The 16,584-nt window shown below is 41.7% G+C and overlaps 1 protein-coding gene across 3 annotated transcripts in view; it reads right to left on the bottom strand.

The window, feature by feature from the left end:
* SPIDR (scaffold protein involved in DNA repair) overlaps positions 1-16,329 on the bottom strand; it is a 206,640-nt gene extending 190,311 nt beyond the window's left edge. For all 3 annotated transcript variants that reach the window (XR_008464619.1, XM_054189356.1, XM_054189355.1), the window contains exons 1-5: positions 16,190-16,329; positions 7,414-7,569; positions 6,283-6,361; positions 4,503-4,688; positions 1,720-1,877 (exon numbers count right to left, since the gene is read on the bottom strand). Coding sequence is in view for 2 of the 3 variants with exons in the window: in XM_054189356.1 (XP_054045331.1) it covers positions 1,720-1,877; positions 4,503-4,688; positions 6,283-6,361; positions 7,414-7,569; positions 16,190-16,204 (594 nt within the window). In the remaining variant the exon portion in view is untranslated. The remainder of the gene's footprint in view (positions 1-1,719; positions 1,878-4,502; positions 4,689-6,282; positions 6,362-7,413; positions 7,570-16,189) is intronic.
* Positions 16,330-16,584: the final 255 nt, after the last annotated feature.

The following is a 16,584-nucleotide window of genomic DNA, read 5'->3' on the forward strand; positions in this document are numbered from 1 at the left end:
ATCTTTTGTGGTAGCAGGACTATTCTGCTTAGGGTTAAAAACTTTTTATTACAGTATGGTTGCATCTGAAAAAGCCCTCTCATGAGCACCAGTTACTAATATGAATATGTCTCATAACATCTATCCAACTCTCTATCTACATCAGGGTAAGTCATGCTGATATACTAAAAGCAGAACAACTTTTACTGCTTGCATAAATCCCATTCTGTTTTTACAGGTTTATGCAGACTGTCTGGTCTTTTCTGATGCTGCTGACCAGGAGTTAAGCTATTTTAAATAAATTCTTCAAGAATCTGAAAAATATTTGACTAAACCTTGCTGAACTCTGTGATACAGATGCTAAACTGCTATGGACGCCCATACGAGCAAGTCAGATGCTGGGTCGCATGTCGCTGCAGCAGCTAGCATGCTGCCATGCGCTACATCCAGACCCATTTTTTTCACCCTCCAGGGCAGCAAGGCAGCATACCCTGAAAGGCAACAGGACCCTGCTATGGGACTGATTCACTGGGAAACTGGAGACTTCTCTTCCTCTGTGAGCAGAATACACTATCGTACTCCATCCATACTCTCCCACAGTGATTTTAATAAAGAATCGATATATTAATGTCAATGAGTTTTAGTAAGACTTTAATCCACTTCAGTAACAGCCTTCCCCATCTCTCTCGCCGGCCGAAGCCCGTCTCGTTTCTCTCCCTCGCCCGCAGGCGGTGGCACGGCTTCACCCTGCGTGCCGGGGCCGGCCCCTGCGCTCTCCGCCCCGCCGGCAGAGCGGCCGCCGGAGGGCCCGGCCCGCGGGAGGCGGCGGCCGGAGCGGCAGGCGGGGCCGGGGCCGGGGCCGGGCAGCCCAGGCCTGCGGCGCCCTCTGCCGGGGCCCCGCCGGCTGCGCCGCCCCAAGAAAAAAAACCCAGTACCAAATCTTAACTGGTATGATTCAGTATTTACCGGTGCCCCTTTCCTGGGCCCCTCAATCCACATCACCTTTCCGTGATGTAGGGAATCCTACAGCTAGTCCCTTATCTCATCATCGCTCTCAGAACATGCTGTAGTCACGAAATCTGGATTTTATATAGCCAAGCTCTCAAAGTACTGAAGAGAAATAGGTAACTGCCTCACCCACCACATTACAGGAAATTTGGACACGAACTTGCGACAGGCAGCCAGGGGCTGTAGAGAATCCAGATCATCATATCTCTGGTGAGAAACCTACCCACTTCATCACCTTTTTGCTCAGACATTGAAATACAAGAAATTCCATTTAAATGTAAGAACAAACTTCAGTACTACAGTCACAGAGGGTGACTAAGTACTACCACAGGTTGCCCAGAGAGGCTGTGGAGTCTCCATCCTTGCAGATACTCAAAACCCAACTGGACACATCCATCCCTGAGCAACCAGCTCCGTCTGGCTCTGCTTTGAGCAGAGGGGTTCAACTGGATGATCTCCAGAGGTGCCTTCCCACCTCAGTCACCCCGTGATTCAGTGACCACACCACCAAGCTCTACATGTGGGGTGCTGCTTGGTTTTGAGGTTTGGCAGTCAGAGAAGATGCCTTGGAATTCTTGTGCACAGAATTCCTTCTGGAGAAATGAGGTAAGCAAAAACCTCATGTTCCTCCAAATTAAATGCAATAAAATATGACTACAGTCCATAATTACAGTAGAAGCTTTTTTTTTTAAAAAAAAAAAAAAAACAAAACAACTTGAAACAGCTTCTTACCTTACAAAGCTCATCAATCTTCTCTTTGACAGGCAAAGAATTAAGATTTGTACAGGAGTCCGAGTCTGATATCTCCAGTGAGCTGTCATCTTTTTCTGATCCATCACACCTATCAGTAGAATCACTATCCTTCTCCCAATCAATGAACTCTGATTCATCTAAAATAAAAATATTTGTAAAAAGAATTTTTCTTAATCACCATATGTTATTCATAAGCACGAAGTCAAACAGAGTAATACCACAATTGGTATTAATAGTACAATACTGCTACTCACTTGGGAAAAAGCACTGAGTTATTTTTTACATATATTCAACTGATCTTTAACTATTTTGTGATCCTGTCTCTCATAAAAGCTAAATCCTACTAGCAGGTAATAGAAGCTTCTGTGAAGAAAGATATAAAAATTACATTAAAAAAAAAAAGATTTCAAAGTACTGCCCATAAGGAGGCAGTATATTTAACTGCTTAGGTAGGTAGGGTTTTTTAGTTTAGTTATTATTAGTTTTCCTAGGTTTTAGTTAGTTGGGGTTTTTTTTGCCCAGCTGCATTGGATTTTCCAATCCAACAGTCACCTCCTAAAACACCAAGGCTAAATATACAGGTCTATAAATCAAACCTCTAAACACATCAGACGGAATTGTTTAGGATAAATTAATAGGAACAGGCTCAAGAAGAGTCACAACAAAAAGGCAATAAGCAAAGACAGAGATGCAGAACAGTCCTTCCACCAACCTCATGACGAGATGGTATTTCATGCAACTCCAGAAGTCCACTCATACATGTGAGGATCTCCTGAAGGCACTGGAAGCCTGAGCTGCTGTAGCAGCCCCACCATCCTTCAGGTCCAAATGCCAGAAGGTACCGAGAGGAAGAATCTCATATTTTGTATAAACGAGCATGTTCAGCAAGAGGGGGGATGAAAGCTTTTTTGGTTTTGCTCTTTTGCTTTTGTAAATGTCACATTTCTAACACCAGAGGAGTTATGTACAGGGGAGAGACAGCAGAGAAAGGAGGCACCTGCAGAACATCTGTACAGATCCATGGAACTGTGGCTGTACCTTCTGGACTTGGCAATGCTACTATAGCCTAAATCACTAGTTTCTTCATGGTACTTCCAAACTCTGAAGTCATTCAAATAAACACATAGCTCTGGTGTTGCCTGCCTTTTCACACACATGAATGTATTTCTGTTTCTAACTATGACAAAGCTTCATCAGAAATTTTAAAGACAGACATCGGTGACCAGGTAGCACAAAGAGGTGTCTCTTGAAGCTGTGTGACAAGCTGCATGCAGCTTGTGACAGTGGTATAAATTCTTTAGTAAAATATGAGAATCAGTTTTGTCTTGTCACGCTCTAGTACTAACACTCTGTCCCTGACGGAGGGCACGTCACTTAAAAATACTTTCTCAGCTATTATCCCCATACTTAGAACTGTACATATATATATACACACATACTATACTTATAGTATAGTACCCTATATACTATACACATATACACTAACTATAGCATACTAGTATAGTTAGGATATATGATGGTTACTTGAAAAAACATGGAAATTACAGTTCTTTTATTCCTCAGTGCTTTCAAGAACTGTTTTCAATATATTTTTGGGTTTAGAAGAAAAACAGGAAATGGTTGGATTTCCTCAGTACCTTCAAGCAGATACATAACGCATCAGGGTTTCTTCATTTACCCAGAGAAACCAAATTTTGCTATCTTACAAGACTAAAAATAAGTCTGTCTATTGTCTCGTAAAAAAAGAGAATTAAAGACTAAAACCTTGCAAGAGACAAGTGCAATAGAATGATATTAATGGCAGGTTAGAAGGACTCCTGGTGAGTATTTGATTGCAGTCTAGAAAATGGACAGTCCTTCCATTTAAGAAAGAAGGAAAGAAAATTACTAGGAATTACAAAAGATGACCATCAGATATGTCAATGACAGTGTCAAATCAATGACAGAAATATGCATGAAAGAATCAACTCACAGTGGTGTTTGAACACTTTGCCAGACATCTAGGACACGAAGTCTAGCTGTAATACTTCAGATCCAGCTGAAGTATTACAAAGGTAACCCGATTTATTTTCCTGGAAGTAGTCACATTGAAAATGCTTCCTAACAAGTTCTAATGCAAATTAAACATTATCCTAATTAACACTTATGTAACAGAGCACACATGTAAAGATTTTTCTGTCCTCAGCCTCACTTTTTAAATTAATTCCTCTCCCCTCTGTCATCCCCTGCTCCATGAATTAGAAAGCAAGTTCTAAGAACTAAACTCATGGTTGTTCGCACAATACAGCTAACAGGGCAAACAAGGAATACTGTGTACCAAAATGAAAACTCGCGCCACAGAACATGATGCTGTCTGCAGCTGCAAAGTCTGACACTTCTAGTCAGTAGATGCAGACAGCAATATCACCAGTAGAACAGGGCAGGCAGAGAAAGCTGTTCACAACCCCAGTATCTGTACCACAGCACAGAGAAGGAAATGGTACAAATAAACTATAATATATTGAAATGAACTGACATCCTTTCCTTGATGGACAACCTGCCTAACTATGCCACTTTACTCCAAGGTTTAGAATTTTTTGTACATAATTTATACTAAGAGCTTATTCCATACTCAGATGCAATTGATGAAAAAAACACCAGCTGATTTAACTGAAATAGGATTAGATCATGTCATTTGGTCAGAATCACCTCAAAGAATTTTCATTACAGCATTTGAAGCTGACAGAAGGTTTCTTGACAAATCTGCTTGCATTTGAACTTACCTTCACTACTACTGTCCTCTAACAATAAATCATGTCTGCTAGGCGATTTCTCTGTTTTGGAAGCATGACTTTTTTTGCTGTGTAACCTTGGAATCAATGTTTTATTTTCATGATCTGAAAAGTCACTGCCACTAGAGGTCCATATTATGTCCTCAGCATCCTTAGAGCTTTCAGCAGCAGCTGATCCTATTAAAAATAATTGTAAAGAGTTAGACTGTCATGCAAATGTGATATTTTATAAATTTAAATTCTTAAAAATTAAACTATATTATTTTTGAACTGGAAAAAATGAACAGTTCTGCCACCAGACATCAGAGATCAATACTGGAGCACTAACTCACATGTATTTCTTACACATACCCGCATTATTTTCATTTTGGTTCTCCACAATAAATGCTAACACTTCATTTTAGACAATGAGACTATCAATCAGTCCTTCAGCAGACTGAGGACAAGCAATGACTGTTTGACATTGTGGAATAATTACTAAATTGGCCAAGAATACAAAAATACAGCATTGCCCCGTTTCACGTAACAGACATATAGTCCTCTACACACAGTCTTAATACTCCCACGTGTGCCCTTTCAAAATAGTAAGTGGTTTAAATAAGGACTGTCCCTAGAATTCTGGGTTTGTGATTTCTCTGGCTTTACACAATGAATAACAAATGCATAAAAGTATGCCATCAGTCAAGACGACTTCCCAGTTCTGTCCTGAGAGAAAGAAATTTTAAACTCTTCAGGAGTAATGAAGAATAGCTGTTGTGTTTTTCAAGTGAGACATTTACATTCAAAATACCTTTCTCCATCGTTTTTAATAACAAAAGCAAGGAGAAAAGGATTAATGCTTAGCAGTGGAACATGCAGAATCAGCAATCATAGGAAGGCAGAATTTTCCACTTTCTACCACTAAGAAAATTTTTTAGGTAAATGGGAAGTTAGACAGTTACTGGGGATTTGGAATTAGGCGGGAGGGCCCAGAAGAGAGAAACACCACCATATCTCCTCCTGCAACATACAGAGGTTCTTTTCAGAAATCTGCAAAAGCATGATTTTGAACCCCAAAAGGTAGACAAAAGGTGCCCAGTAGGTCACTTAACTCCAACAGAGGCAGCACAGCTACTGGAGCAAGTAGAAATACAAAGACTGAAGAAGTCACTGCCCCCTCTTTTCCTTCCTTTCCTCTGGACTCCAAAAGGGAAAGAACTGGAGGGAGTCAATAAATCCTCCTCCTTATTATGCCTGGAATTCTCTTTTTATCACAATATTAAACAGACTGGGAGGCACAAAGAACACTGAAAGCAGACGGTTAACAAAATTTTGTTTTTCTATCTATTGCTCATACTTACAAATATGTTTTCTCTCATGCCTGCCTGTCTGTCTCTAGCAGAAGAGAGAATTACTTCATCCTCTAACTAGACAGCTAAGCATTGTTTTTCCTTCCCTCTTCTTAAAAATGTGAAGAATTTAAATATCCTGTCCCTGCTAGAACATGCACTATATACAGCATTAGTAATGCTTCTTTCATCTGTTCAAGAGTAATAGCTGAAGTACCTGCAGCTTTGCAGAATACATTTCTGGCACTCTAGGTGAACAGAGGAGCCCAACCACAATAGCACCACAACTGTGTCTCTCATCAAAATTAGCTTCTGATTACAATAACAGAAGTAGAAAACAACCAGTATTTTGAGCCAACTTCTACCTTGATAAAGGGCAAACCAAAGGGCAAACCAAAGTGACAATCTTCTGTCAATGCTAACATAAAATAGTTATAACATACCTGCTGCACTTTCAGCAGATGTTAACAGTGGTCCAAGATGCTTCTTAATCCTGGATTTCCTATCAGTAGGTCTCAGAGACTATATTAAAAAAAAGACACAGACAGATATTTAATCACCAAGGCATTAAAGACAATATTAACATGTAATAATATACTCAAAAATGTTGTTATTCATTTATCACAACTTAGAAAACCTAATTTGAAATTGTGCTACTGTCTTCTACTAGACTGCGATATAATGAATGAGATAATAAAGCATGAAAACAGTAAAATAAGATCTGAATTTTCATTGTTTTGGAAAACATAAACTTACTGTGACTATGACAGGAATCACATCTGACCTTCCAAAGAACAACAGCCAGTATTTTCAGCAGTAAAATGTCAAAAGTGGGCAGGAAGAGCACACTTGATAGAGCACACGCCCTATTCAAACGTTACAGAAAAAAGCACTCAGTGGCCCTATCTCTGATTTTATTAAATACCACAAGCTGTGCAACAGTGTGACTGCTCAGTACCAGAAGAAGAAACAGAAAAGCAACTCAGTTGAAGATGATTTTCAGCACAAAGCTCTTCTCACTCAGAGCTGGCTGAAAATCTCTGTTCATGACCAACAAGAACACCACACGCACAAAAAACTTAGCGTAATTTGATATATCATCTAAAAGAGCATCTGCAACAAGATCCACATTTGCAGGGTCATCAAAAAGTGGGATTTTCTACAGTGAATTCCTTATTGCAAACATATTCTTCAGATCTAGCAAAAAAATTTCAGATTGGAATTTCAAACTAGAGTCTTTTTGTTCCACATTTTTCCGGAAATGCAGTACTCCATCCAAAAGGTCAAATTATTTTTGTATCCTTCAGTGCATTATTGAAATTTTCCAAGTGGTAAGTGCTATCTAGAACACTACATATTAACGCATGCTCAGAAAATTAAACTAGCAAGTTAAGACAATGCCCTTACATAATCTTGCTTTTCATTTTCTCTACTTCGACAGTTAAAACAATATGCTGTTAATTAAGAAACAACACAAAAAAGGTCAGCATCTTATAATTCAGTCAAGCATGGAAATTGGTTTAACTGCCAGTCTGCATCTTTTTCTTACACTGTTATGTAAGTCAGCATTTTACCTCCAGCACTGAAGTGCTCTGAAAACCATCCCCACACCTAAGCCATGCATTGGAAATCGAAGTAGCAGCCACTGATGTCCTGACATTTGACTTTTTCAGCTGTAAGGGAGTCTCATCTGGGAAGGGTGTGCATTCTGCATTCCAAAATCGCTTCCGCTACAAGGAAAAACAAACCCATTAAAGACACCGTGTACACATAACTCTTTTCAAGTGAATTTTACTTAATCTAGACCACCCCTTTTTCTGAATACTTGCAAATATAAATTCCAAATTTTAATGCGCTGGGAAGAAAAAAAAAAAGTCTTGAACACTTACAACCATTTTCTATGCAACACCATATAATAATAACAACCCCAATGTCATGGATAAATTTAATTTTTGATAAGTATGCTACTTTCTCTTAATCCAAGTTATATTTGTAGTACTTGTTAGCTGCCCAGTGAAGCTGAAAATATTATCCTAAACAGGAACATCTCAGTAAAACCCATTTTAACTAAATAATTCCTTCAAACTTGTATTTAATCTGATTGAATTCTGTGTTATGGAGGAGGTCAAACTAAACGATCACCATCCAGCTCTCCATTAAAAAAATCAACCAAACAAACCAAAAATACCCAGACTCTTTCAGCTTTGAGAATTACATTTGTTTTAACAACCATTTCCCAAAAAAGCGTAGAGAAAGTGTTCATTCCCCTTGCATGGGATGCTGGAAGTCATTGAGACTACTAGATAAGTCATGAAACAGCACGCTGATTATCGTCCAGTGCTAATTTCATGCAATAGATTTCAATGTCTGAGAATAGCTGAAGCTGAGAGAATTGCCTGTTGTCACAGCCAAAGTTATCTTTAAGATTCTACACCAGTTTACACATATAAATTGATCTTAAGCATGATAAATATCTTAGCCCACTCTGCTACTGAAACTTATCTTACAAAATGTTGACTGTATTATCTGCCTGAATACATCTGTCTTCTTTTGATATACTTTCTCTCAAGCAGCTACAGTTCCTATCTATATTGAAGAATTACTCCAAAGTTACATTAATCAGCACATACATTTTCAGCCAGTCTGGTCAATCAGGACTGTAACATACAATTTGAACAAAGAAACACATGCAAAAAAAAAAAAAGTCTTTGGCAACTTTTGTCCATTTTGTAATTGATAATGTGTATTTGTTTCCTCGAGATCTTTTGAGCGCTCATAAGAACAGAACAACTACTTTCCAAAAGCATACGGTGAGCAGCATCTTGCTTCAGCCCTCTTGTCAGCCGGTCCTACTGTCACATGGTGAAAAGACAGAGTATAACAAGTCAGCAATTTCCTCTGACAGCAGCTGACCTTACTATGAGCCTCTTCTAAAATCGTGGGGGTATTTACACCACAAAGCAGCTACTACAAGAGGTCATTAGCACCAAAGACAAACAGCTCCCACTGATAGATAAATAAGAAGTAGTACAACCTTGAATCTGATGGGGTATTAAATAAGGAATCAAAAGCACTTTAATAAGGACATGATGTCAAGTAAGGGGGCTATGGTGGTTTAAACAAGAAGGGTTAACATTATTACACAAAGAGAACTGAAATCCTGCTCTCCTCCCAGCGAAGATGCTGGCCCAAGCCTCCATTTCCAGAGAGCTTAGACACAAACCTCTACATTGTGCTATCCGCTTAGCAAGTATTCCTGCCTCCACAGAGGAAAGCATGGATGGGAAAAATACTAATAACTGAAATGCTTCAAGACCCATTTTTTGGTTCTGTGGCAAAACGTCACAGCAAGACCTCACTCCAGTTGGAGACGTTTGCTTCATCTCCACGCCCCCCAGAGTGGATGACTTCTGCCAGGCTCAGTGTTAAAAGTAGAGCCAGCAGCGCACCAAGGCTCAAAACCATGCCATGGCTCTAGCTTGCTTTTTTGATTTTGGGGTTTTTTTTTTGGTTTTGGTTTTTTCAAACCTTAGCCAGTGCTGGAAGTCTTGCTTGTACATATGTTTTCGTAGCTTCAAGATGATTTTGCAAGATGCATTTTGCAGACAAAAATTTACGATGTAAATGCAGTTCACGTAAGTTTCTTTCTTAAATGGGACGCTCCAGTTTTGAAGAATGTGTATTTATGCCAGTAACAGCACTAAGACTTGCACACGGGTTTAAAATGGTTTTGATGGTCAACTAAAAGCAGAAACAGTTGCAAACAAGTGAAAAAGCCACACAAATGCATGCACAAAGAATTACATAGAACAGGCTTCATAATATATCTCTATTGTTAGGAAGCCAAATAAACACTGAACTAGAGAATTACTCTCTGTTAAGTTTCTCATCCATTTTATTCTTAAAAATCATTAAATACCCTGACAGACAGAATCCCTCTATTTCTCTGTGCTGTGCAATACCAACGGAGCAAAGAAAGAGCACAGCATAAGAGGCCGGGGATGAACAGCAGAACATGGCAGCTGAGGTACAGCCAGTGGTGCACAACTGTCAAGATTTGGGAAGGGAATGCCATATAAAAATAGGCAGGATAAAACTACATGCAAACTCCCTCTCCCTGGGTGAGAAGGGTTAGGGTGCTTATAGAAAGGGTATGCTTACAGTTGACAAGATTAAAAAAAATGCTAATATGAGTAGAACAAATAGCTGTTTCTACATTTAGATGGTGTAGATGGTTATGCTTACATTTAGATTGTTAGAGTGTAATGTGAAGTGACAGTGGGAGTGACGCTGGGAATATTCCCAGTGGGAACAGCTGGGAATATTCCTTCAGAGGCATTAGACAATTGTGGCTGTGACAGGCAAAAAGAGAGTTTTAATAGTTAATGACTGTTACAGACAGAAGAGTGTTATTTAATCCTCCACTTCGCTAGCCTGGATAAGGGCAGGGCTGCTCAGGTTTTTCAGAGCAATGCTACAGGGATGTCTCAGCGCAGGTGGTCTCACGACAAACCAGAAACAACTGGAGCCCCCTCTTACCCTTCTTCTTCCTGAGAGCTTAGCACTCGTCAGACTCCGTGCAGACACAGTGACAAAGAACCAAACCAGCAGAAAACTTCTTTGGGAAGAAGCACTGGTTATCTACAGCTGGCAGAGCAACGGAAGAAAGGATACAAGGACCAGTGGGACCACACTAGCAGCTGCTTGACACCGTATCGGCTTAATTACAACCTGAAGAACTGTCAGTACTGCTGACAGTTCTGGTTAATTACCTCTTTGTCTCACCATGCATCCTGCTCCCCAGATAGAGGAAAATCTGAGAGTTTCTGCTACCACCACACAGAAATTTATGGCCACTATACCTACTGAGAAAAACTGAAAAAAAATTCCTGAAATCCTAGAACAAGAAAGTAAAGAACTGCACCCTCTACATGGGCTGTTCTTCAACAACCGCAATGTTCTTCATCTACAGCAAGTTTCTGGCAGATACCCTTTGGAGGGAAGTGAAAGGGAAAAGGGAAGGACTTGATTGTTGATATTGACAACAGTGACTTACAGCTCTGTGCCTTCAATGCAGATACCTTTCCATCCTACACCACCTTAAAAAACTGAAAAAACCCAAACCCTAAAGACAACTCCCCCACCAGCCCAAATTCCCTGACAATTTAAATCTCTCCATACAAACTGATGTGAACTTGGGAAATTGGACCTACAGCTTCAGTCCACACTTACTGAGTGGGGAGTTTGCCATAGTGGCACTGCATGCATATATATATGTATGGATGAAAGTATACACATTCATACACACACCAAACATTTTTTTTTTTATAAAAATATGCCATTTAAAAAGTATATCATGTCAACGTGCATAAAGTAATGTTTATGTGCAGATATAAACGTAAAGCACAGAAATGTATTTTTTGTAAAAATATGTAATATGAAAATTGTGTGCAATAGATAAGAGTTTCAGATATACATAGATATGAAGTTACAAAATGAGTGAGTCAGAATAAAAATTCTCAAGGACACCAGAGGGTTCTCTCTGGATGAAAACTACAACCCAAAGAATAGAGGGGAAACACAGTGACTACACTTTCTACTAGTGTCACCATACTTCGGACTACAAATGCACTAAGGCAGCAGGGAGGCCAGCTGTGAGTCAGTGTGGCCACGGCCCGGGAGTGGGTGCAAGCGAGCTGGGAGCAGCCATGTGGGGCCTCTGTTCAGCTCTCGGCCTTCAGGCACGGTGGCCCGTGCCTGTGCTGGGGAAGGCATCATCACCCTTCCCCTGCAGAGACACGAGGGCTGTTGCTCCCCAACACCCTTGCACAGAGGGCTGATGTCCAAAGACCTCTGCTGCAGGAATAGCTAGATGACATGCAGAAATGAAAAGTTTTAAAGGCTCTTTGCTTCCACTCCAGCCTGCTCCAAGGCAACAGAGAAACTAATATTTTAAGAAACTTGTTTCTCAGGAATAAATGTTTATAATGAAGCTAATCTGAAGGCCCTGCTGTTCCCAAAGAAATGCAAAGAACTCCCAAAGAGCGAGTTCTCTTAATCTTGAGTCACGAGGTTAATCTTCATCTTTTTCCTCCGGCATAAAAATGGGGCACACAAAAAATATCTCGTATAATTTATTAATGTTATGCATAAAGTGTCTCGAAACAAGATATTGGCATTAAAAAAAATGTATCACTGAATCAGGCTCAAAAGAGCTAGAGCACAAACACCTGGCGTACCTCATAAAAATAAAGATTTATTACAAAACAAAGAGTCAGGCAAAGAAACTTGGGAATTGTATACAGCATCTGAAGACAAACATGACCTCTGAAATTTTGAGTTAAAAAAGTGGAGGCTAGGATGGCTACATTATGTAGAAATTGTTGGCTGACCTCTGTTCAAGGAAGCATTGCATTTTGTCTCTGGAGTAGATCCTTCTAAAGGAGTGAAAAAAAATTAAATTACTCCTGCTGGTGTCAGTGGAATTAGGATCAAGCCCTCCACATAAAAGGAACAGCAAGCAATCCTTCCCACATTACTCCTTTAGTTATTTCCAGTGAGATAAAGGTAAGAGCCTACATGCATGTAGGTTGAGGAAAATGGAGACACAGACTGAAAATTCAATACATGTACATAGTGATTATGCAACAGACTACTAAAAGTATGGGGCTAGGGGTTGGATTTGATTTTTAAATAGATGGTCCTATCTAGAACATCTCCACGCAGCCAATCTACATTGTTACTTACGACAAATACTTGTTACCCAGAAGTACCCTGTATGAAGTCACTGGGCCCCTATGTTCAAAGACTACTCATTACACAGCCCTTTACACTCCAGACAATCCCACTTTCTTGGGACCGCTCTAAAAGCCACAGAATGAACCCCCAGGAAAACATGACTGAATATATTGTCTATCTTATATGCAAGTACATATGCATAAGCTGAAGGACAAAAATAATAATAAAATGTTTCACTACATGAAACGGACATGCAAATCCAGAAGTTAGTCACGTCACTTAAGCATCACTCAAAAGTATTCAAATACAATTATTGCGTTCTTCCCTAACACAGAGCAGAACAAACAATTAAGTGCTGAAAATTGCAGCTCCAGTTTCCAGAGACTTTTCGTTGTTTAAAAAAAAACAAACCACTTTTGAAGGGAACAACTGCATAAGAGTACACAGAAATATTGAACACGGACTAACAGCCATCCTCATCTTTCGCCTCTGTCCTCACAGACTTCAAAAAAATACTCACAAATTAAAAGAACGGTGTCTGGGGCTTCTAAAGCCCCATTTTAAGATAGCACAAAACTGAATTTGACAACAGGCATCTCATTCTCAGCAAAACTCAATATTCATGCTACTGAGCTCCTGAAAGTGTAATTGCTGTTTTTAGAGCCTGGACAGAAAGTGAAGTTTTAATTTAATATTAAAACATACTTGCATTTTAAACCCTCAAGTGAGCATTTAAATAAAGGTTACAGAATTAAAAACAGTCTGTATTTTTTTTTCAAGCCAAGATTATTTTTTTATTCCTATGAAAACCAGTATGCATATTTTCCAAAGACGATTCACAAGAATACATATGAAAGGACCTCATCAAGATGTCATCATTTTTGAAAAAATCTAAATTGTATGACTACAGTCACAATGACCTGGCATACCTCATTCCACACGGTCAGCATGCATGTGGTAAAGAAAAAAAAAAATCATCTCAAAATGCATTTCCTATTGATATTGATCATAGAACTGCCTAGGTTGGAAGGGACCTTTCAGATCATCTAGTCCAACCTAACAACTAACCAACAACATCACTAAACCATATCTCTAAGCACTGTGTCTACCCATCTTTTAAGTACCTCCAGGGATGGTGACTCAACCACTTCCCTGGGCCACCTGTTCCAATGCCTAATAACCCTTTCAGTTCCGAACATCCAGTCTAAACCTCCCCTGGCACAACTAGAGGCTATTTCTTCTTGTCTTACCACCCATCACCTGGGAGAAGAGACCAAGCCCCACCTCGCTACAAACTCCTTTCAGGTAGTTGTTGAGAGCGATAAAGTCTCCCCTCAGCCTCCTTTTCTCCAGGCTAAACAACCCCAGCTCCCTCACCTGCTCCTCATAAGACTTGTTCTCCAGACCCCTCACCAGCTTCGTTGCCCTTCTCTGGGCACACTCCAGCACCTCAATGTCTTTTTTTGTGGTGAGGGCTCCAAAAGTGGACACCGTATTCGAGGTGGGACCTCACCAGTGCCACAGGGGGACGATCACTTCCCTAGTCCTGCTCACCACACTGTTCCTGATACAGGCCAAGATGCTGTTGGTCTTCTCAGCCACCTGGGCACGCTGCTGGGTCATATCCAGCCGGCAGTTGACCAATACCCCCAGGTCCTTTTCCACTGGGCAGCTTTCCAGCCACTCTTCCCCAAGCCTGTAGCGCTGCATGGGGTTGTTGTGACCCAAGTTCAGGACCCAGCACTTGGCCTTGTTGAACCTCATACCATCAATCCAGCCTGTCCAGATCCCTCTGTAGAGCTTTCCTACCCTCAATCAGATCAACACTCCCACCCAACTTGGTGTCATCTGCAAACTTACTGAGGGTGGACTCGATCCCCTCGTGCGAAGGGGGGGAACTGATATTTTTAAAACAGTGTTTTAAAACCTTTCTTTGTGTTCGCAATTTTTACTACTCTTAACGAAAGGCTATTCTCATTGGTTGATATGTATATATAGGTGTATATAATATTACCATTTGAACGTCAGGATTTTTTAACCTATACGTGCTCATTTAAGGAAGACTATAAATTATTATATGCTTACATTGAGAAAAAAACCACACCCTCATGGAATAAGATACTATTAAAATGTACTTTGTGTTAATAACTGCTGACAAGCAGTTAGTTCAACAGAAATTTGCACTCTATCAAAATGGGTAACACAGAAGTATTTTTAAAAAAGCTTTCACAAGAATTATCCAAAATGTTTAGGATACAATAACAGTATCATACCTTTTTGTTATGTATCAGTTTGGTTTGGTTTAAGTTTTTTAATTAATAGTCAGCAAGCGGAAAGGACTACTGTCTTTTCACTTGAGCGGTATAGTTTTCATTGATATAGTAATGAGGAACATTATCTGCTAAAGAAAGTGCTGTTATCAAAAGCTGTCACCACATTGCAACAAGAGTTGGTTAAACCTTGGTAGCTGAAGTGTGCAGTTTTTACACTAGTCAAGAACTTCAAAACTTTTAGAAGAAAATATGTATAGTGTCAGTATTACAAGGTAATTTAAATGTAGAAGGTTATTCTAAGATTGTTGTTGACATTTTCTTCCATAAAAATTGATTTTAAATGTGGTTATATTTAAAAAATGATGTAGAATATACACACCATTTTATCCACATGCAAAAAAACAAAATGCTTTAGAATCCAGATCTGTCATTTGAACTCAATTTGTATTTATATAGCAAACAACAACACTTGTAGTCTATCTTTCAGCAGTACCTCAGTATTAGCAAAAGCACTGCAAACCAGACTATTACTATCCTGCAGGCACCATCAAATGCACCAAGCAAAATGTCAAAGGAAGGAGATCAAAAAAAAGTGCAGGGCACTTCTCCTCCCTCTAGTTCCACTCATGCCTAAAGAAGCTAGGCTACTCGAAAGAATATTAAGCCTGACAATTCTGGCAAGACTCTTTTCCTCTCATACTTTTACTTTCCCTGCGCTTTTTCCCTGACTGTCACCTAATAAAAAGGCTGAATTACACTTTCCCCTCGGTACAGCTGCGCTTCCACTGTGTAATGAAAAGGTCAACGTTGCGCAACCGAGCACACCACGAAGGCGGTGAAGGACTCGGTTTACCCGCCCACCGCTCCGGTGCGGGGGGTTGCCGATACATGAGCCTTCCCTTGGAACAAGGCCGGAGCCAACTCTCCTTCTTCGGCAGCCGGCGGGGCCGCAGGCGGAGCAGCAACGGCCCCCGCCGGGCCGCTTCCCGGCCGCCGCTTGCTCGCAGGGAGCTGAGGGACCACCCTCCCCAGGGGAGCCGGCTGGCCGCCTTTCTCACACCGCCTCCCAGGTCCCAGACAGCAGCAGCGGCGGCTCCTCCACTGCCGCTACCGATGCCGCCGCCGCCACTGCCACCAGCACCCGCCCCTCGCACCGGAGCCGCGGCGGGTGGCCGGCGCGCAGGGCGAGGCGGCCACGGAGGGCGGACAGAGCGCCGCCAGCGGGGCAGTCGCCTGAGGGAAGGCCAGGGCGGCCGTTGCAGGTGGTGACTGCCGGCGGCCGTTGCTCGCCGGAGCGCGAGCCCCCCGTCCCCTCCCGCCACCGCGCGCACGCAGATACCTTCCTACTGGGCATCGCCCCCTGACAAGGCAGCCACGTCTCCTGTCACGTGGCAGGGGAGCCCAGAGAGGGGGGAGGCGGAGCAAAAGGGAACCCCCGGCCCGCTTGGCGCGCGGGCAGACGGAACAGGCCCCGCCCCGCCCCGGCGGCCACGCCCCCCCGCGCCGTCCGCTCCCGCTTTTGGCGCCGCCAGAGCCACGGCTCCTGATTGGGCAGGAGACGTCGCCGGGGAGGCAGAGGGTCCTCGGGAGGCGGTGTGCGCATGCGCTCGGCGGGCCGCGGGGGTAATGGTGCGGGGTCGCTGGCGTTCGGAGGGTTATGGCTGCCGCTGCTCCGTCCTCTCGCCTTTTTGTGTCGCTGCCGCGGTGTGGGTCAGTCGCTCTCCTTCCTTCCTC

This window comes from Rissa tridactyla, chromosome 2, assembly GCF_028500815.1.
Source record: "Rissa tridactyla isolate bRisTri1 chromosome 2, bRisTri1.patW.cur.20221130, whole genome shotgun sequence".
NCBI lineage: Eukaryota > Metazoa > Chordata > Aves > Charadriiformes > Laridae > Rissa > Rissa tridactyla.